The following is a 22,910-nucleotide window of genomic DNA, read 5'->3' on the forward strand; positions in this document are numbered from 1 at the left end:
GGGGGGAGACTAACCATGGTGAGGTCTGGCTTTAAGTTGATCTTTCTAAGCCACAAAGTAAGAGAGCATCAAAAAATTTTTTTTAAAATAGAGGCATAATTTGCATACAGTAAAATGCACAGATCTCAATTGTACTATTGGATAGGTTTTGACAAATGCATGTACACATGTAACTCACATTTTGATGGGGATATAAAACATTTCCATCATAGCAATAAGTCTCCCTGAGGGCAGCAAATCTAACTCATCCCCTCAAAAACCAGTTTCTTGGAGTGTGCTAAGCCAGACAACAGCACAGACGCTTCTCATTTCTGAACTGCTGCTGACAAGCCTTTGAGCTCCAAGCGTGCGCAGTGCAGTGTTGAGCTCAACAACTGTTTTGCTGCTTCCTGCCTCACAGATGCACGGCCCATTAAGTGCAAATGCAGAACATCTCCATGGCAATGCCTGTCTGAAAGTACGCAGGGTGCAACTGGGATTGTTCAACTCTGACATTTAACATTGTTTTTACTTCTTGCCTTCAAAAATACGCATTTCCATTCTCCAATTCCTTCCTGGCAGTTGGTGCAGAGGAAACAGAAGACTGGCTGGTTCCAGAGTCAACAGGAATTTAGCCCACGATGAATGTATATTTTTTAGTACGGATGCACATGCAGAGACCCTTTCATACCTAGTTCCATGTACGCATCCGGTTCACAAAACAGTTCCCTGAGTCCTAGACGGGTTGTTTGGGAATCCAAAACCACCAGCCTCAAAGATTCTGACTCCCCCTTATTACAGTTTAAAACCTCTCTATGGTTTGAGGTCAGCTCCACCCAACCAGCAAATTCTTTTAGGAAAAACAAGAAGCCCATGGACTTTTGCTAACGTATTTATAACTTGGAACACATGTTGTGTGTCGCTTTGCGTTTTCTGATTTGGGTAATCCGAACACTTGTTTGGGTGTGGGCTCCAGATGGAGGTGTCTAGCCTTGACTTTACATTGTAGAATATCCTTGGGTGGGAATCTCTTTCCTCGAACAACTTAATGAGGTAAGAAAGTGAACAAGACTACAGAAAAGAGGCACATAAAGGGAGCTGGTGCTGAAGTCCTTTCCCTTCCAGAGTGCTCTCACAGACACAGGGTCGCACCGAATTCTGGCAGCAGCTGCCGAGGCAAGTGGGGTGAGGTTTGTTTTCCCCACGTACAGATGAGACAACTGAGGCTCAGGGAAGTTAAGCACTCAGCCAAGGTAAGGCTCCGGTCGCCAATTTCAGTTTGTGCATGTGGGTCCCCCCCCCCCCCACATTCAACCAATTCTGTGGCACCAGCTGGGTGTCCTAAAATTTAACTCAATTCTGACACTATTGAAGGGGAGCAGAATATGCCACCTCAAAATATGCCACTTTGGCATATCAATTATTTTGAATTAAGGTTACTTAAGAAATAGCCAGTGCCAGAAGCACACTCTGACCCTGCTGTGTTCCCCTGAAAGCAGGAAATAAATCTCCCAGGTGAAAGGTGCCCTCCCTGTACCAAGAGGGGAGAAGGCTTCCTTATCACCAGAGATAGGGAATTGAGCACCGAGAAGGCCATATAAGCAAACCTTGTTACTGTTTCACCAATTTGCTATCCCCAGCCCAAAGCCTTTGTCTTGTCAATCCTACACAAATTTATTGTTTCCTTGTCTAAAAGTATAAAAGCAAGCCTTCATTTCTCTGAGTCTCACATTTTTATGGGCTCCTGTACATATGAAATTAAATTTGTTTTTCTTCTGTTAATCTGTCATATGTCCATTTAATTACTAGACCAGCCAAAGAACCTAGAGAGGAAGAAGGGAATTTTCCCCTCCTACACTCTCTACCTGGAGATAGCATCAGATCCTACAGGTTAAGGGCTCAGTCCTACAAGACTGTCCCACTCCCCCAGGCTCCAACTGCAAGTCCAGATTGTCACCTGTGCTTCTGACTGACTGGCTATAGAGCAGAGGTTCCCACGACCCCCTCCTAGGGTTCGATTAATTTGGTTAGAGCAGCTCACAGAACTCAGAGAAATATCTCACTTACTAGATTACCAGTTTATTATAAAAGGATATAAATCAGGAACAGCCAGATGGAAGAGATGCACAGGGCAAGGTGTGGGGAAAGGGCATGGAGCCTCCATGTCCTCTTTGGGATGTCACTCTCCCCAAATCTCCACGTGTTCCCCAACCTGGAAGCTCTCTGAACCCCATCCTTTTGGATTTTTAGAGGCCTCATTACACGGGGATGATTGATTAAATCACTGTCAATCAATTCAACCTCCAGCCCCTCTCTCCTCCCCTGGAGGTCAGGGAGTGGGATTGAAAGATCCAACCCTCTAATCGCATGGTTGGGTCCCCTGGCAACCAGTCCCCATCCTTAGGTCCTTCCCAAAAGTCACCTCATTAACATAACAAAAGACACCTTTATGGCTCTCATCACTTAGAAAATTCCAAGGGTTTTAGGAGCTAGAAATGGGGAAGAAAACCAAACATATATTTCTTATTATATATATATATATTTTTTTTTTTTTTTGAGGAAGATTAGCCCTGAGCTAACTGCTGCCAACCTTCCTTTTTGCTGAGGAAGACGGGCCCTGAGCTAACATCTGTGCCCATCTTCCTCTACTTTTTTATATGTGGGATGCTGCCATAGCTTGGCTTGACAAGTGGTGCATAGGTCTGCATCTGGGATCCCAACCGGTGAACCCCGGGCCACCAAAGTGGAATGTGCAAACTTAACCACTGTGGACAATATCACATAAAGCCATGAAGCTAGTACGGGGTCAAGTCTGCAGTGAGAGTTGGGCTTCAGAGTGTAAATTCTAGACTCTTCCTTGCACCCTGCAGGGCACAGGGAAATAGCCAGAGTTCTCCTCTTTAACTGCTAAGAACCCTCAGAAGTGGCACCTGAGCCTTTCCAGCCTATCATTTCTGAAAGAGTCCTGAATGAGTTGTGAGAACCACAGATGCCAGTGCAGTAGATGCCATCGGGACCCCATACCTGCCCCTCTCCCTACTTACCATTTTGGAAGGGACAGCTGCCTCCCAATGGCCAGTACAGGCATCTGTGCCTGAGGGCTTTGCCCTGAACCATGGAAGTACCAAGCCAATCTCTACCCCTGCCTCTCTGGAGAGCGTGTATAAACACCCGAGCCCCCTGCCCTTCAGATGACGTCATTCTGGGATGCGGGTGTACACCATTTCCCTGAGCTTCTTGAGTCTCAGCTCCAGTTGCCCAGGGCAGTAATGGGTTTGCTCACACACCAGTCATTGGCTGCCTTCCCTTCCCATCTCACCTCCCCACTCTCCTACAGGAACTTCCTGCTCCTCCGGAGTAAACTTCTCATCCCAAATCCTTGTCTCAGGATTAAATGGTTTCTGGGGGATCTAAACTTCTACAGAGAATGAGATGAATCAGTTTCAGTCCTTGGTGACCTTTCATGGGAGACCTGTAAGGCCCCTTCCTTCCCCCAATATCACCTCATTTTCCTGACACAGTGCCTGAAATCTCATGGTCAAGGTTCACCTTAAAGGGATTAGGTAGTGTCGCTGTAGCTTCCAGGAGCTCTGTTAGGACAACATTGAAAAGAATCATTCATTAAGATGTCACCAAACTATCTCCAAGTAACCTATCCAGGTCCTGTGGGAATAGTTTGTACACTGGCCCTGGCAGTGGCATTCTGCTATTCTGGTAATTTCCATGGTGTCAATACTCCCACCATGGTCAAATGCAAGCTACGAATGTGGCCTCACTGAAGGTGGGGTGAGGAAGAGCTGTGCTCCAGTGCCCCACTGACCCTTTGGGTTTGGGCAGGGGTTTTCAGAAAAAGGGAAAACTGATCCTGACAGGTGGAGCAGTGTGCAGGTATTGGGAACCTGATTTGGGAAAGCTTACCAAAAAAGTTGAGAAGGAAAGACGTGAACAGCATCAAGAACTGACTGGTTCATCGATTCACTCTACACAGGCCCTCTGCTGGGGGCTGGGGAGCATTGGTTGAGTAAGATCCAGTTCCTGCCCTCAGTTTAGAGAGTCGGGGAGACACACACATCAGAGATGACAGTCCCATGTGATTCTAGAAGTAGTAAATTTGGCTGTGGGTAGGCTTCTTGGAGGAGGTGATGGCTGACAGAGGTTGCCTTAGAAGAAGGACCTTGGAAAAAGCCCTGCTATACTTGGCCATTCCATCCTTCTTGAAACAGTCTTCTGGCCCCATTTTCTTCTGATTCTCCCCATCTCTGGCTGACCACTCCTCAGTCTTCCTCACTGGATGCTTTTTTCCCCCTACTTGACAACAGGATATGATTCTGGGCTCTCTTATCTATCTACGTTTACTTCCTTTATGAACTTCATGCTTTAAAAACCATATTAATGCTGTGGACTGCCAAGTTTATACCTCCAACTGAGAATCTGCCTCTGAACTTCAGACATATTTATTTATTCCATTGTACTTGACATCTCCACCTGGATGACCCTCAGACATATCAAACTTCATCTGTGCTATATGGAACCCTGATATTTCCTGTCAAATGTTCTCCACCCTCCATGTTGTTATCTCCATCTCCATGAATGGCATCACAATACCCTTAGTTACTTGTGGAAATTAATAACAGACTCCTCATTAAATTGGAGTCAGGAGACCAAAAGGGGGTGCTCTCACTCCCTGGGTCAATAGCAGAGTCCAACAGGAAGAAGAAAGGCTTCCTTTTCTTGACTAACAAGAAGCTCAGCCAATGAGAGATGGTCACAGCTCAGCCAGTGAAGAGCCGCTCCACACGGAGCTGTTAGTTCCTCCAATGGACTCTGGGTTTACAGCAGCCCTCCAGCCCTCCCATCTTCTTCTGCCCCTCTATGAAAGAGCTTCTCCTCCTCTTGTGGAGGGCAGGGAGGACTCACACACGCTTGCCATGGTTGCAGATTCTGAATTGCAATTCTTTGCTGATCTTGAATAAACTCATTTTTGCTGGAGAAATAACTAGCTGTCTGTTTAAGGTCAACATGCTCAAGCAAAGAACTAGAAGTTACCTTTGATTTTTCTCTTTCTCATATCTCCTCCAACCATCCATCAGAAAATCTTATCAATTCTTCCTTATGAATCTCTTTTTCTCCCCCTCTATACTCCTACCACCTCAGCACACATTGCCATCATCTCTTATCACCAGCTCCCTGACTTGTCTCCTCTCTTTCTCGCCTTCTTCTGCAGTTCCAAACAACATCAAATATCTTAAAATGTAAAGTGAATCATGCCATTGCTTTGCTAAAATCCTCAGTCACAGTTAGAACACAATCCAAACTTTTCACAATGGCTAACAAAATCTTGGATGATCAGGTCCTTGTCTTGTCCCAACTCACCTCCCCATTAACAGATGTTTAGGGGCTGATGTTAAATCAATCACCAGGGCCTGCTGGTTCTTCTTCTGCAGTCTCTTGCTTTGCCTTCCATGTTGTCCAGCTTCACTGCTACTATTGAGGCCGAGCAAATCACTGGCCTCAATTCCCCTCCCCTGTACTAGAGTTATATGCCCGCCTCCTTTCCACAGCTTCACGGTGGACAGAGGTATTTCTCAGCCTCTGGATTTGGGTTTGGCTATGTGACATGCTTTGGCCAATGGGATATTAGTGGACTTAACACAGGTTTGAAAGGTATGTCCATAATCGAGGTGGCTTCTTGTGCTCCTGCTTTTCATCATGAGAAGAATGTGTCTCAGGAAGTCACTGGTTCAAAGAGGATGAGAGACACATAGAGCAGACCCAAGTGAAGCTTGGAGCCAAGCCTAGATCACTCAAACGCCGTCAACTCAGATACACGCATGAGAAATACACGGTAATGTATGTAGGCTATGAGTTTGGGGGATGGTCTGTTACACAGCATTATGTAGCAATAGCTAATGGATACAAATACCCTAGTCCAGGTCACCATATTTTCTCTCTCCTACAAATACCATATAACTGGTCTTGCTGCCATCAGTCTTGTCTGGCCCCAACCCTTTCTCCATGGAGTGGTCAGAATCTTCTGTCTAAAAGGCATATACGATCACACCACTCCCTCCCTAATACCCTTCATTCTTTCCTTTACCATGGCTCACAGTGTCTTTACCACACGGTCTCTCTCTGTCTCTAGTTTCACTCCTGCCACTTATCCCTCACTTCCCACTTCCCACCCCCCACATCCAGCCCCCAGCCACAGGAGCTGCCCTCGGGTCCTCGGGTGCATGAAGCCTCCTCATATCCTGGTCTTCTACAGGCTGATCCTTCTGCCTGAAAAAATCCTCTCACTCTCTTGACCTGCTTGGCTCCCAGCAATCTCAGATTCTCAGAAGAAGTGTCACTTCCTCACCATCATTCCAGGTCTCCTACCCTGCCACACACTGCACAACTCCTGCACAACCAGTCCTCAGGAGAGCACGCATCAGACTTCTTTTTGGGATTGCTTCTGCAGTTGTCTCCTTCCAGAGGCTGTAGCTTGAGGGGCACAGGATGATGTCTGTTTTGCTCACTGAGGCATCCCCAATGACAGTTATCAGTTTAGCATACAGTAAACATTCAATTAATGTTTTGTGTTTTTTTTGTGAGGAAGATTCACCCTGAGCTAACTTTTTTTTTTTTTTGCTTGAGGAAGATTAGCCCTGAGCTAACATCTGTGCCAATCTTCCTCTACTGTGTGTGTGGGATGCCTCCACAGCATGGCTGGTGAATGGAGTAGGTATGCACCAGGGATCCGAACCCGCAAACCCCAGGCCACTGAAGCAGAGCACATGGAACTTGAACCACTCGGCCATGGGGCTGGCTCCTCAATTAATGTTTGATCAGAGAAAGAATAAACTGGGCAGAAGATGTGGGGTAAGAATGTTTCTGATCACCTCTCCTTTTTACCTCTGTGGAGTCAGGTGGGCTCTTGCTCAGAGCAAGACAGACAGACTCTCTTTCTCCCCCTGTTACTTCTCGGATTTACTCTGCATTTCTAAGCCCTAGCTCAGGAGTCTGAGTTTTGCCCTGGCTTCCTGTAGCCTGCCCGGCACTTCCTTAGTTCTGTTAGAGCCTGTGGAACAGAGGTCCATCCCAAAATGGGACAAGAAGTGCCACTTTTCCAAACTTTGACTTTTAGAAATATTTTTTATTTCAGGGCACTTAGGTAGCTGGCTGGCTTCTGAGCAAGTCACAAGTGCTAGGAAGTGTCAAAATCGGTAAAAGTGCATTCATTCCTCGCTGTCCAATGCCTGAACCTAACACCATGCACAAACAGCTGTCTTGATGGTAACTATGCAATAATTATGACTTGGAAATTTCATCTAGTCAGGATGTAAAAATTGCTTCAGAATAGTCAGCAGCTCCCTTGCGAGGGCAGGAGGGGCAGGAGAGGCCATTAAACCCACACAGTCTTCCCACTTCTGATGTCAGAGGTGCAGACAGATGTCACGGGGTTACCGTCATGCTAAATGGAAGGATGCCCCTGAGCGTTCTTCCAGAAATGAAGCTTCTCTCCTGGGAAAAGCTGGAGGTGGAGAAGAGGGAAGACAAAAAGGCTCATGGCAATAGACCCCTAAGTTTGCTTTTCCATGAACCTGGAACTATTTTTCCAATGGACTTCTGCATCTTGGCATGAAGTTACACAGCGATGCCCCCAAAATGTGGCTGGGTGTGGAGGGCTGGCCACTGGAGGGCCCGATGAAAGCCAGGGAGGGACCCAGGGACTGACTAGACAGGTAATCCTCATGGAAGCATCCAGAATGGTTCCTCCAGCCCTCAGTCAGAAACTCACTGTAGATATGTGACTTACCTAGGGCAGCGAGGATTTTAGCTGCCATGATGTCTGTGGGACTTTTAGAACGGGAGTATGGGGTCAGGAGTTCTCTTCTCTTCCAGGTCCTTCTCTCTTTACGTAAAGCTGAAGAGCTCACCTTAGCCTTAACAAGCAGACCCTGTCTTCTCTTCCAGCAAAGATTCAAACTCAGGGATGGGTCTGGTCTAAAATTCCACCCCAGTGACGACCCTCCAGCTCCTGTGCCCTGAGACATGCATGGTGGCGCTGTGGCATGACTCGTTTCCGCAATTAGCTCCTCCCCACCCCTTTGATCTCTGGTGCTTTGGGGAGAGAAAAAAGCCTCGCTGTCCTCTCTCTGCCTCTTTCCGTCTGTGAGATGTCACCTCTCTGGGCCTTGGCTTCCTGATCTCCAGAACGGGACTTAGACCAGCTGTGCACTCAGAAGGGAGCCTGGGCGCCCAGCCCACCTCACTCCCTCTACTCCCTCTGCCCTCGCCTTCCTGCTGTTCTCAGACACAGCCCGTCTCAGCGTCTCTGCACTTGCAGCCCCCTCTTTCTAGAATGCTCCCCCTGCCCTCCACACACCCAACTCTTCCTTGTCATTCACACTCAGCACTGAACCAACCTCCTCGTCCATCGAATACAGAATGACACGTGCCCCCTTCTCTATCACATCACTGCCTCATTGTCCTTAGAAGGCTTTTGCTCTCTGAGTTAGCACACTCATGTGTTTGTCACTCATGGATTGTCTGTGCCCCCCACCTGATGCACCCTCTACCAGGTAGTCTGCCTTGTTCATTCTGTTTTCCTAGTGCTTCACCAAGTTCCTGGCACAGAGTAGGTGCACAATAAACACTAGTGAAGAAATAATTCTTGTCTTATTTAGCTGCTGTCAGGATTAGATGAGACCATGTGCACATGGTGTCCCTGGAGTGCCTGGCACATAGTAGGTTAAGCTGTTCTTATTACTGTTTTGTTTGTCCTCTGCTCTTTTCTCAGGACAGCCTATTCCTTTGTTTTGCTTTGCTCACATATCTTCCTCCTCAGGTGAGGTGATGCTGATCGGTAAGTTAGGATCCACCCATCCATCCAAAAAATATTTGTTGAGCACATTCTAAGTGCCAGGCACCCTCCTAGGCACAGAGGAAACAATAAATGCATAAGACTGGCACCATTCCTGCCCTCAGGGAGATTGCCTCTCTAGGGGAGATTCAGACAAGGGGGCAAAGATAAGCTATGAGGGGAGCTGTTGAAAAACACAGGAGCGATAACTGACCCAAGCTTGGGAGATCACAACTGACATCCAAGCTGACACCTGAAGGATGAGCTGGAGAAAGAGACAACTGGAGTCCCTGCCGGGGGCCCCTTTACCCACTCTGTGAGATAGTTTGGTTCCAGAGGGCCAGTTCTGGGACCCTGGCTTCCAGGAAAACCAACAGACACAGCTTGGTTGGGCCAAATACTGGGCCACCACTTTGGTCTACCATTACCAGGCAAAGAGGTAGTCTGTACAAATAAAGTGTCCCAGAAAATTAAAGTCCACCTCTCTATATATCAGTGCCTTAACTGTTTTTGATGAAAATATTTCATTTTCAACTTTTTATTGATGACTCAGAATCATCAGCACGAATATAAATTATTTAACTGGGCTGCAATATGGCAAAGCTCTCGGGAGCTACTGATGTATGAGGATTGCTCGCTGCTATAATTGTACACACGCAAAAGGATGAAGTGGGACCCCTACCTCACCACATACGAAAAGAAATCTTGATTTCCCTGGGGTTCATGAGCTGTTTATAGATTATATTACTGAATTTCTGCTTTCGGGGAAAGGCCTACACTGGATATTTTTGTCCCTGGAATAAAATGAAGATCTGGCACTGGTTACAGAAATAGCAGGATCTGGATGAAAATACATTACACCTCTTTCTCCAGCCTTTTCAACCAAAAGTCTCCCCCAAGAACACTCTCCTGTGTGCCGCGGCTGCTGATCAGAGTAGTGGCCTGTTTCTTCTCCTGTGTTTTAGCCTCCACTTCAAGGACAAAGAAGATCTTCACCCACAGGATTAGATGTGCTCCTTGTACAATTCCAGCAAAATGACCAGAGTGACCCAATTATGTCATCTACAGATGGAAAGCATGAATTTGGGCCAAACATCTCATAGGGCCTGTGTTTCTGTCTTCATCATCAGAATTTCAGGTCCCTGTCACTAGAATTTGGGACCTGAAAAGGCTATGTTTTCATGGCTGTGATGTTACTGACAGGAGAATTATGTTTAATTTTCTGTTCTCTAAAGAGTGTTGGGAGAATGTCAGGAGAGGAATGAGGGTAGATCATTATGGGTTCACTTACGGCAGACAACAGTCCTAGTTGAGTTGGAATTTCAGGCCTGATATCCATTTCTAGTCAGGAAGATTTCAAAGCTCATAAGAAGAACTGGTTTATTTCCAGTATGAGCTCTGAGTTTTGATTTTTAAAGTTTTTATTTCATCTTCCATGACTGTACCCTGTAATCCCAGGAAAGAAAAAATAAACATCATAAATCTTAGAGATATGGGAAGAATTTGCATCCCCTGCTCCTGCCTGTCCATCCCTCTCTGGAGAGAATCAACATGGTAAGAATAACATAGATCGATTTTCCAGGTTATTTAGAGCACAGTTTCTTTTCATCTTTTGCTGGTTGCTTTTTAGCCACCATCCTCCAGTCTTCACCAGAGGAGACAAAAAGTAGTTGGAGTTCACAGAGGTCTGAATTTTACTTCTTTACAACTTTCATAAGAGGTAAGTGGGAAAGTGAAACAAACAGAGGAATAAGCCAGGTGGATTGTTGACAAACTCCACAGATCCACATACCCAATGCTCAAGCTGGGTTAAGGGGCATGGAAGCCAGGTGGTCTGGGGTGCCACTGAAGATGGGACATAAAGATGGACCAGGGAATGAAATGAGAGACAGAACATTGCATCTAGAAGAGCTGGAGCCTTTGGAAGGAGGGATAAGGCACCAAGACCGAGTACGACCAAGTAGTGACTGACGGTCACCAGTCGTTCTTCCTCAGCAAGTCAGGTTGTGCTCGCTGCAGGGCCCTTGCTCAAGCAGGACGTGGAGGTGTAAGGCCTGAGCTGAAATGGGGGACAATAAGGAGAGGCAATGACAGAACCAGTAATCTCCTTTCTCCACCCTTCGCTCATGCAGAATTCTGTCTCCTCTGAAAAATAAATGTTGAACCAAAACTTTAAAAAAATATTGGTTTGAAGGGGCACCAAATTATTAGCCTACCCATGTCCTCATGTCTCAGCTTGGACCTGAAGCTTCCCTCTAACTCACAAAAGGCAACTGTTGGTGAAAGCTAATGCAATGGAAGACCTAACACGGGCTCTATTTAGTCAACGCTTTTTTCATGTCTCAAGTATGTACATGCCCCATACTATGTGCCACGAGGAAGCTCACCCTCACGGAGCTTCCTGTGCTCACAATTTGAGGGGTAAGCCTGTGTTAACAAAAAAGAAAGAACATGAGGTTGCCAAAAAGCTGCCCCCTAAACCTCAGGAATGAAATTAGGACAAACTAAACTGTAAGGAATATTGTCATTTTGAAAAATAATTAGGCATGTGTAAAGAGCTTCAAAGTGTTCATATTCTATATAACTATTTCAACTCTGGCAAAATGATCAAAGGAAATAAGCTCAAATGTAAATGTAGTGTTATGAACAATTTTTATAGATCTCTAAAATCTGTAAGATTGATGAACAGAGATGTCTGTGGCATCATTATTTATAACAGCAAAACTCATGAAGCAACATGTGTCCCACAGCAGCAGCACGATTAAGCAAATTTTGGTACAACTAGACTATTTACGCTGCATTAAAGATATCTCTAATGAGATTTTAAGGAAAATGTGTTTGATAGAATAAGAAGTATAAAAAGCAATGTGCAAAACTGTATAGTGTGGTCTCAGCTATGTAAGCCAACCTAGAAAGAGAAAAATATGCTGAAATTTTACAATTAATATCAATTTAACAATTGATATCTATGGATTGGACTATGTATGATTTTTATTTCACCCTCTAAAGCTGAAGCATCTTATGGGCAGCCACAAGCCACATGTGGCTATATAAGTTTAAATTAATTAAAATAAAAATAAAAAATTCAGGTATTCACTTGTAACAGCCACTTTTCAAGTACTCAAAAGCCTCTTGGAGCTAGTGGCTACTGCATTTGACAGTGCAGCCATAGAACATTTCCATCATAACAGAAAGTTAGAGTTTCTCTAATTTTCAGTGAAGACCTTTAGCTATTTTTTAATCAGAATAAAGGAATAAAAAAGTAAAATTTAGATTAGTTGGCTGTAGCAAAAACCCAAGAGATTATTTGAGGAATGGCAGAACAGCATCAAGGTGTCTCGCATTTTAAGGAAGCAACAAGACTTTAATGAGAGACATGAAACACAATCTATAATGTGGCTCTCGGCTCGAGCTCAGGAGAGATGTGTTAACCAGAAGGTGGAGTGTCCACATGTGACCCAGAAGAAGGAGATCAAAGAGGCAGGAGTGGTCAACACGTCCCAGTACAGTTAGGGGCATGGAGCCCCCTCAACCTGAGTGCTCTGGTCGGCATGGCAGACAGATGAATGCTGCAGTATGGGTGGATGTCTCGGACAAGAGCAGCTCAGCATCCGCAGTAGAAGGTTATCCAGCAAATCCTCTTGTTTGGATTCCACTCTCAACTGGACACCCCAGACTGTGGGGACTACTAGTGTTGTCTGACATCTGTGTCCCCTCTTCTTCCTGGATGCACAGCTAAACTAATGTCCTGGATCTCTCTTGCATCTAGGTGGGGGCATATGACTTATCTAGACAACGGGTGGGAGCAGACAGGATACCACCTCTAGACCTCATCACAAAATGATCTGTGCTGCCAGCCCGGTTGTGTAGTGGTTATGTTCGCGTACTCTGCTTTAGTGGCTCAGGGTTCATGAGTTCGGATCCCAGGCATAGACCTACACACTGCTCATCAAGCCATGCTATGATGGTGTCCACAAACATCATTTTCTAAATCCATATATCACGTAAGTTTGAATGCCATAATTTTTTGTTGTCAAATGAGCACTCACATGATCAGCCCCCTCCTCCCCCACCTCCTGCCGCAACTGCATCTCAAACCATGCACCCCCATGCTCACTCTGCTCCACTTACACTGAACTTCCTTTCTCGCCAACAAGTGTATTTTTGCCTCAGGGCCTTTGCACTGGCTGTTTCTTTTGCCTGCAATGCTTTTGCTCTGTCCTGCCCCAATTTCCCCATGGCTGGTTCTACTTATTCAGATTTCAACTCATAGTTACCTCCAGCAAGCAGCTTTCCCAGACTCCCCAATGTAATGTAATGTGGCCCATTTTTACCACATTAAAATGGGAATGTGGTCATTACCCAATTTCATAGACAACAGAGAAGAGATCTCCTTAAAATACATTCTACTTCCTTCCATCTCCCTGTGCTTATCTTTACCCTCTGAGGAAATCTCTCAGCCAACAGGTAACTTCACATGAACCCAAACCACGTGGCCTTTCGGAACAGATTTCAATTTCACTGTAACCAGCTGGATACAACCTCCCAAGTTGAAACAGCCATTAGTCAAGCAACTCTGAAGACAACGATCTTTTGATAAAATAAGCTACAATATTTTCTGCAGAATATACAACCACTTATAACATATTGTACAGATAGACTAAAGTCATGCTCAGTAATACATTTAGAGAAGCACCGAGCAAAAACTTCAGAAGGACAATATTGTTTTTTCCCAGACACAGGAAGAAATCTCTAATTGCAGCTTCTTCTTCAGTCTTTGGACAGCGTCTAGGGCTGAAGTTTCCACTAGCAGAGGGGGAACATTTTGGCAAGTCGGGAAAGAGCACTGAAGCCTACTTGGACCCACTTGTGTCAGCCACCAGCAAATCCACCTGAAGTCACAATCAGCTTAACCTTGAGAGAGAGCACGGAGGCCACCACAGCTGGATCTGACTGTCATCAGATCCCTGGCAGAGAGGGCATCTTGTATTTTGTGTCCCTTCCTTCTTGAATAGAAACGTTTTGCATGTGAAACAAATACACTAGAGCAGGGGTTGGCAAATTACGGCACATGGACCAAATCTGGCCCTCGATCTGTTTTTGCATAGCACAGGAGTTAAAAGTAGTTTTTACATCTTTAAATGGCTGAAAAGAGTCGAAAGAACCATAATATATCATGACGTGAAAATTATATGAAATTCAAATTTCAGTTTCTATAAATAAAGTCACACGGAAACAGCCACGCTCACTTACGTATTGTCCCTGGCTGCTTTCAGGCCACAACCACAGAGTCGAGTAATTGTGACAGAGACTGTCTGGCCCACAAAGCCTAAAAGATTTATTATCTGGCCCTTTACAAAAAAAGCCTGCCAACCCTGCTCTGGAGTCCTGAATGTCCTCTCGAGCCTGACTTTTGAAGGACTTTGACAAGAATTTGTTTTCCCTCAATATTAGTATTTCCACACCTCCTTGCCCTGAGACAAGTGGTCAAGGCCACTAAAAACAGAGTCTGTGTAGCCCTGGGTTCAAAGAGACCCACTTACATAGGATCCGTAATCCACGGCCAGGGTCTGCAGGGCCCAGGGGAGCCCGAGGCCGATGAGGATGTCAAACACGTTGCTCCCGATGGAGTTGGACACGGCCATGTCCCCCATGCCTGCAGGGATGAGAGGTCACTGAGTGAGGGAGGTGCTCTCAGGGGGGTGCAGGGCCCACGAGGGACTCCCCCAAGCCTTGGTCGACAGCCAGAGGCCTAGCCAGCAGGTCTGCTCGCACACGTACCTGGTTCTCTCTTAGGCCGTCACTGTAGCATGACACTGACATTGAATACACTGAATACGTATTTTCAGTAGAATAGAATAAAGTGCACATTCTATTGATCTATTGACCTTTACTCCAAATATGATCATTCGCTAAATACAAGTGATTCAAAAAACCAAATATAGTTGCAAAAATTCTGAAACATCCTTATAGAAAGGAATAAACTCAACAGTTCTATAAAGCCTCTCACCTGCTCTAATTCTTCTAAATAATTGAGCACTATTAAGAAAAATGATGTAACTAGTAGAAATTCATGAGGACTTCTAGAGGATACTGTGCTAAGTGTTGTAGCTAAACTGCGTGTTGCAAACAATGCCCTCTAGCACGAATCAGGCACATCAGTTAGAGCGGGCGTGGGCAAGGAAGCGCATGGCCATCATGGGGGAGGTCTGGCAATAAACAGTGAGCTTGGTTTTCAAGGAGGGAGGGCTCTGTCACCCACTGAAGATGGACCTCTGGCAGCCATCGCTTTGAGATATTGCAGCTGGGGAAACCGTAGGCCATGGGGTCCGTCTCCTCTAAGTATCAGTTTTCTTATACATAGAACGGGGTATGGTTGTCCCTACCTCACAGATTTGTTTAAATTAAGCCAGATAATGTGCCTAATCTGCTTTGCTCTGTGTGTGGCACTCTGCAAAGGTGAGCTATCATTATATTTATTACCATTTTTAATGATAGAAGGATGACAATACAACCTCCAGAAGGGGCTGCGGGTGCTACCCAGGAAACATCTCTGCCTTTCTCAAGGGGTGACCTTCGGGCTTGTTTCCCTGTTCTTCTGATGCCAGGAAGCCTTCTGACCAACATGGCACTGAAGTCACTCATTGTTCCTTCCAAGTCAGTACTTGGCGCCCCGGTAACTGCCATGTGGACTCCCAGGTAGGGAGGCCTTCCTTCTCCCCCATCCCGGTCCACTGGAGGCCCCACCTTGTCTGGCCACGATGAGGCTGGCCATGCAGTCGGGCACGCTGGTTCCGGCAGCCAGGAAGGTGATCCCCATGATGACGTCAGGAATTCCCAGCGTGTACCCAATGATTGTGACCTGGAAGCAGCAGGAAGAGACAGATGGTGAGCTGAGGGCCAACGCCAACCCTACGGGCTCATGGATCCTGTGATCAAGAAGCAGAAAAGCCTACAAGCTGGGCCATCTCTCCAGGGGGCAACATCCGCCCTCTGAATCAATACAGACTGCAAAGAACCGTGCGTGCAGACCTGGCCTGCAGGTCAGGGGACCTGGGTGCCCTTACGGAGCCCATTTTCCAATCAAAGGTAGGTCTTTTTCACTTGTTCCATTCAGGTGAGGCAGATGGTTTGAGGGAGGGGAAATAGAGTTTCTGGGGAAAGGCAAGATTGAGACAGGATATTTGAACACAGGACGTCCTGAGAAACCCAGGAGGGATGGCTGCCACGCTGTACTGGGAATTTCAGCATCCAAGTCCTGAGATGCATAATGGGAATTTACAAGAACCAGAAAGGGGCTGGATTTACACCATCAGTCATGTAGGAAAAGCCATAAGCAGACAATTCCTTTCCTCTCTTCCCTGACATTTGCTAACAATGTCTTCACGATAATAATGATAATGTTTATTTAGTACTTAGGCGTTGTGCTAAGCGATATTCGTGTGTTTTAGCTTAATTCTCACAACAACCCTATGGAGTCAGTGCTATTATTATCTCTATTCTTCAGATGGGAAAACTGAGGCACTGCCCAAGGCAGTTAGGCTGGTAAGTGCCAGAGGGGTCCTTCCCACCAGCGGTCAGGCTCATTGGCACAGGCAGGCCTCTACTAATGCAGCAGGGGTTGGGCCAGAGGGTGGACACGGGATGCCTGAGACACCACTTCCATCTGGTAAATGAGCCCATTCTTGCCCCCTGATTTCCAGATGGGAACACTGAGAGGAAAGCAGTCCGTGAGACAGAAGAGGAGGGAGCCAGTGGCAAAAGAGAGAGAAGTGGAAAAAGAGACCCATTCCCTGTGTGTTGGCCCGAGGAGAGGCTAACTCGCAAGAGCTGGAATGCTTAGGTCATTTTGGATGCCACTTGATCTCCCTCACTTTCTGTAAAATTACAAGAAATGCAAACCACATGTTGTAAGTAGCAGTTCTCCGCATGGTGCCTCCCGGGCCAGCAATGGAAAGAGACACCTACACATGAAACCCTGACTTACTCCAAGGGGCACAGTTGCTCCTTCCCCATGCGAAGGTTTGGGGGATGGTAGTTAAATCCATTGACATGCCTGGCTTGCCTCTTTTCAAACCAGAGACTGAACCTCATTTCCGTTCAGTGCTGGCCTGAACTTGGGGTGGCCTCGGGGCTCACTGCCTTCCACTCTCCAGGGAGGAAAGTGAGATGCAGAAACACATATTTCTTTTGTTGTTCTGAGGAGCCTTTTGTGAAATGAGCTACAAGCATCCTGGCCAAACCTTGTTTTTCCTTTCTAACCCTCAGCTGGGTCCCTGTAGAAATCTGGTTTGGCTCAGCGGGGCTTGGCCTGGAAAGGAGTTGCTGCCCCTGCTGCTTGCTCTCTCTTACTGTTATGTTTGTGGTTGAGTCTGGAGGTTTGGGAACCGATTGTCCAGGTGGCTGGGACCAGATCTCTTGCTTCTCCTGTTTTCTCCCTTGCACCCAGACATTGCTCAGGACTTCCAGAACCTCCACAGAGTGGAAGGAGACAAACAGGAGGCTGAGCCTCAGATCAGTGGTTTACTTTGTGAGTGGACTTTGGAGAAAACCATTGAGCTCGTGGAGGTCAGGGACACCAACACACTCCCTAAACCTGGAACAGAGACGGTACCCAATGAATATGTCAAATAAAAACGTTAATGAATATAGGGTGAGGGAGAAACCCCTGGCTATAAAATCTGGATTGAAGAAGAAAATATCTGTCTGTGATGTTGAAGGCAAGGGATAATTATGAGTTAATTGTGTCAGGTTTACAAATTTGCGATCACCTCCAAAACAATATTTTCAGACCTTTTTTTTTTTAGCTCTTGAGTTTAATTCTCCAGAACTTATACTGCATTTCTGTCCACTATTCAACCAAGATTAACTTAGATGTGCATAATTTTGTGATGGCTTTTAATATCTGCCCAACTCCAATTCTGATGAATTAGTTTTGCTCCCCAGTTAAAAAGTGGTCATAAATGGGCACTGCATTCCGATGGCTGCATTTCCTAAAACGGCCTTAGGGCAGAGGCTCTTTTGAGCCATAGCCCCACAACCTATTCCAATCCCTGAATCATTAGTTTAGCTTCAGAAGGGACCCTTGGGAAGTCACCTGGTCCAATGACCTCATTTTTTGGTTGATGAGACTCAGCTAGGGGAAGTGACTCTGATAGATGGGATCGTCACTCTCCAATTCCTCATCCCTTTCCTCCAGGCCCTTTGGCTGGTGACTCTGCTGTTCTTCCCACTGGAGCAGATGGAGTGTATTTCTCCATTGATGGTGGGCTTGGCTGATGGAAGGTGGTAGAAATGATGGTATGTCAGTTCCAAGCCAAGGCCCTGGGAAGCCTCTTGTCTTTCACCACTTGCTCTCTTGCATTTCAATGATTCATTGAGAGAAGAGCATTCCCCAGGTAGCCACTGGTTCAAGGAAAAGGAGCAAATGCATGGAGTAGACACGAACCCCACCTGCTGCCTGAATCAAGCGTAGCCGTGCTGTAGCTGGAAGCAGAGCTGCCGCGCCAGTCCCCATTGTGATTAGTCAACCGCAGACATGTGAGCAGGAGAACAGATGCTCGTGATTCTAAACCACTGAGTTTGGGGGTGGTTTGTTATGTGGCTTTTTGCAGCAATAGCTGACAGATACAGCTACTGGGCTGAAATCCCAACGCCTATTCCCTTCTAGTTGAGCGCAATTTTCACTCTAAAGAGATCTAGCAATGCCATGGGGTCCTCAACACACTCACCATCCACACCATCACGTAGGAGAAGGCTGCGATCCACAGTGTGGAGGAAGCGAATGTCACCATGAACCATTTCTCCCAGCGGGGCTTGTTGCAGTTGGGTACAGTGAAGTATAAGACAAAACTCAGTGGCCAGGTGAATGCCCATTTCACTGTTTCCAGTTTGCCAGCTGGGAAAATAAAAAAGGCAAAAAAAAAAAAAAAAAAATCAGTTGGCTTCATTTCTCTGCTCCACCAGCCTTCTGCACTGCTTCCCCCAGACATTTACATCCTGACTGATGGCCTGTGACATAAACTTTATTATATTGCTCTTTTCCAAAAAGACTCAAATGGCTTTCCACCACCAACAAAACCACTGCCCACCTACTAGCCGGGCCTCCGAAATGACAGGATGAGTCACTTCTGAGTATACAGGGCAGGGGGGATGGTTTGGTGAATGTGGCCAGGTGGGACAGGATGGGGAAGATTCTGAGGATACAAAAAGGGATGGGTGTGTGTGGGGGGCCGTGCATGAGGGAGGGGAGCTAGGAAGACCAGCAGTCCACCCCTGTTGTCCTCCTCATGGTTAGGTAACCCAATCTTTCCAGATCACAAGGTGTCAGCGGTCACAGCGCCATCTAGTGGAATTGCTAAGCATCGTCCATCAGCTCACGGAAGTCTTGAAAGATGTTTTAAAGGCCCTCAAAGCTGTCAAAACACCGCTTGAGTGTTTGGATCCCAAGCTGATATGGATTTGCAAATTAATCATTGCTTTCTGGCTCTCTAACTATCTGCTGCCATGGACAAGATGATGGATCTGTCACTGATGACCTGTGCTGCCTGAGTGCTGTGTATGAGAGATACCTATAAACGCTGATTTTGGTGACTATATAGCCAAGAGTTCCTAGTGGCCTCAGATTTGACAAACATATTAGTTCTCCTTTGGCTTTTATTACCATCCTGCTTAAGGAGTAACTCACCTCTGCTACGAAATATGTACACTCATGTGTGATTCCCACTTCAGTGAGAATACAGAACATCTCTATCTTCCAGAAAGTTCCCTATGCCTCGTTCCAGTCAATCCCCCAGTCCCTACCACCACAGATCAGTTTTTCCTGTTCTCCAACTTCAAATAACAAAATCATATGGTATGTCTTTGTGTCTACCTTCTTTTATTCAATAAAATGTTTTTTGAGATTCATTCATGTGTCAGTAACTCATTCCTTTGAGTAGCTGTGTAGTGCTCTACCCTGTGGATACACAGTTTGTCTATCTGTTCTCCTGTGGATGGGAATTTGAGGTGTTTCCAGGTTTGGGGTATTACGACTAAAGTGGCTATGAGCATTCTCTACAAGTCTTTTTGTGGGCATGTTCTCATTTTTCTTGGGCAAAGACCCAGAAGTAGAATTGCTGAGTCATAGTGTTTATTTAACTTTAGAAGAAACTGCCAAACAGTTTTCCAAAATGATTCCACCATTTTATATTCCCACCAGAGTTACGGAGGTATTTTTAAAATTACATTTTGAACAGTGATTAATAAAACGTTTAACCAAATTTATTTCATAATTTTCTATCACTATCCAGCACTTATTTCTTTTATCTCTTGCCAGACTCCCAATAATTTCTTAAAACTGCAGTGTAAAGTTACATGACATCACTTCTGGCCCCCAGGCCCCACTCCGATGGCCGAGGCAGGGCAGTCTCTTGGGGGAGAGTGGGGCTTTCTCGTCAGAGAGCACTCGGTCGGATCCCTCCTCTGTCTGGGTCGAGTGGCTCAGTTATTTAAATTCCCTGAGCCTCAGTTTCCTCATCTGTAAAATATGGACACAACAGCACTGAGCTCACAGAGTTGCTGGAAGAATTAAATGAGATGATATTATGATAGGGGCTGGAACAACGTAAGCTTGCAAGTTACTGGAGTCAAAATACTCAAGGTCATTCTTGACTCTCCCCGTTCTTTCATCCCCTATGCCCAACCCTGGCAACTTGCCCAGGGCATTCTCATCTGTCTACAACTCATTATATCCCCACCGCTTCCCTCTGGGCCCAGTCCTCCACACATGACCTGGCTGAAGACCTGGCTGCTGAGGGGACTCCTGGCTCCTACACCTGCCCTGCCTCCATGTGCTCACCACCAACAGCAAGAGGGACAGCCTCAAAAGCAGACTGTTCTAGAACCTTCCATTAGCTTCCACAGCTCTCAGAGTAAAACCACATCTTCCCAATACGGCTGACGAGGCCTTACTTGATTTGGCCCCCACCTGCCACTCTCCCTACTCACACACTCCCCTGCTTTGACCTTCTTCCTCAGACACTCCAAGCCTTTCTGCCTCAGGGCCTTTGCACTTGCCATTCCCTCTGCCTGGATCTCCTCGTGGCTGAGTCGGCCCTGTCATGCAGGTCACTTCACAGCTCAAACGTCACCTGATCCCTCAGATCACCCAATCTAGACAAGATTCTCACCCACCACACTCCTTGCTTTCCCATCACCTGCTTTTATTCGTTTCGTGACAAATGTATTCTGTCTGAAATTATCAAGTTCATTTGTTTCCTCATTTATTTTCAGTTGCCCCCAAACTAGAATATAAACTCTGTAAGAATGAGTGTTTTCTCTAGCTGGTTTACCACTCTATTTTGAATGCCATGAACAGTGCAGGGCATTTAGCACATGCTCAAAGAAAATTTATTTGTTTTTAAGAGTCTAAGGGTATCCCACTTACAAATGCAGAATAAGGCAAAGAGAACAAATTATTCAGAAAGGGGAAATCTTTCCCTATTAGCTACTATGCACCTTTTCAGATTTAAGATCTGGAGATGGTGAAGTGAATGATGAGAACATTTAGACTGAGTTTGGCTGGGTTACAAAGCGAAAAGACTATCTGAGAGTTGTTTTGTGAGGGACTTTTAAATGTTGCAGAATCCAGAAGATGGCCAGATCTTTGGATCCCAAATGCTTTCTGAATTCTGCACGTTCCTAAATGCTGCAATGTGGTGACAAGTACTTATCCATCGTGGGTTCTCCCTTCCTGGCCTTCCGGTCTTCCTGACTCCCTCACAGGGAGAGAGAGGAAGACTAGATCTGGTTTACAGTACACACCCAGTCGAAGTTATAAAGGAACACACGGCTGGGAAGACAAATGACTTCAGTTTGGCTCTCTGTCATTCTTCAGAAGATAAAAAAGAGAAGAAAAACAAAGTCAGAACTTACTACTGCAAGAGCGTAGAAAATGATACTTATTAGGTAAAGCTGCAAGGAGTACAAGTTAGCACAAACGAGTCGAGTTTTTTCTCTCAGCTGCTTTAAAAATTCTGACTTGACACAAGGAGGGCAGTGTAACTAGAAACAGTTCTCACTGACATTAAAAATGATAGGGCTGCTTTCTGTAAGTTATAGCTCCCTTGTAACAAGGAAGTAGAAATTCAATGAGTATCATCTGGAATATACCTTTAAACGTCATATAACAAACATAACTCCTTGAGCAAACCAGGTGATACAGAAATGTGCTTTTTCAATGATTTGGGGAGCGAGAGCAGTCAGGTAAGAATCGTCTGTCCACATTTTAGCTAATATAAACTTCCATTTCTGAACAAAGGGGTAAAAACCGTTTCCTCTCCTCTTTGAGTCAACAGCATTTCTGGACATTTTCTCCTCTCTTGTTCCATTGCCATGTGGTCCAAATAGAGCCACCTGGGGATAGGTTTGTTCGTTCATTTAACAGATATCCACTGATGCCCACTGCGCCATTCTGTGCCAGCCACGGCTCCAGGTGCCGAGGATGCAGCAGTGAATTAGGAAACCAAACTCTCTGCTCAGGGACCTGATGCGTGGGCAGGGACGCGATTTCTCGAGAGACAGCCAGCAACTGGGAGAGGAAGCCAGGGGCGTGAACGGGCACTCGGAGCACAGAGCGTCCCTTTGAGTGTGACCAGCTCTAAAAAGCCGAGGACTTGTTCCTAAGTTATATTCCTTATTAAGCTTTTTGGGAAGCTTAATTCTATTGGAAAGAGAAAAAGTCATTGCTTAGTATTTTAGTTCTAGAGCTGAATATATACATTTGTTCTAATTATATAGGCAATAAAAATGTACATTGTTTTAAAATGGGAAATAGAGAAAAAATCAAATATAATTCCACCTAGGATAAACATACTTATATTTTGGTGTATTTCTCTTCAGTCTTTTTTCTATGGAAGTGTATTTACCTACATACACATGTAAATGTTTCTCTTTCTGTCAGTCAGTAGTAAGGCTTTCTTCACACAAGAAATAAGAATATCTGTACAATTTATATGTATGTATATATGTACACATACACTATGCAGAGGTGTATATAATATACATATATACCATATGAATTTAACCTATATATATTATATGCACA

At 45.6% G+C, this 22,910-nt stretch overlaps 1 protein-coding gene across 3 annotated transcripts in view; it reads right to left on the reverse strand.

Moving 5' to 3' along the window:
* Window positions 1-22,910, reverse strand: part of SLC24A3 (solute carrier family 24 member 3) — a 456,403-nt gene that overhangs the window by 9,541 nt on the left and 423,952 nt on the right. For all 3 annotated transcript variants that reach the window (XM_046678076.1, XM_046678077.1, XM_046678075.1), the window contains 3 exons: window positions 18,556-18,722; window positions 15,572-15,686; window positions 14,368-14,480 (listed from right to left, as the gene is read on the reverse strand). In XM_046678076.1, coding sequence (XP_046534032.1) covers window positions 14,368-14,480; window positions 15,572-15,686; window positions 18,556-18,722 — 395 coding nt within the window. The remainder of the gene's footprint in view (window positions 1-14,367; window positions 14,481-15,571; window positions 15,687-18,555; window positions 18,723-22,910) is intronic.

The sequence above is a fragment of the Equus quagga genome, chromosome 12 (assembly GCF_021613505.1).
Source record: "Equus quagga isolate Etosha38 chromosome 12, UCLA_HA_Equagga_1.0, whole genome shotgun sequence".
NCBI lineage: Eukaryota > Metazoa > Chordata > Mammalia > Perissodactyla > Equidae > Equus > Equus quagga.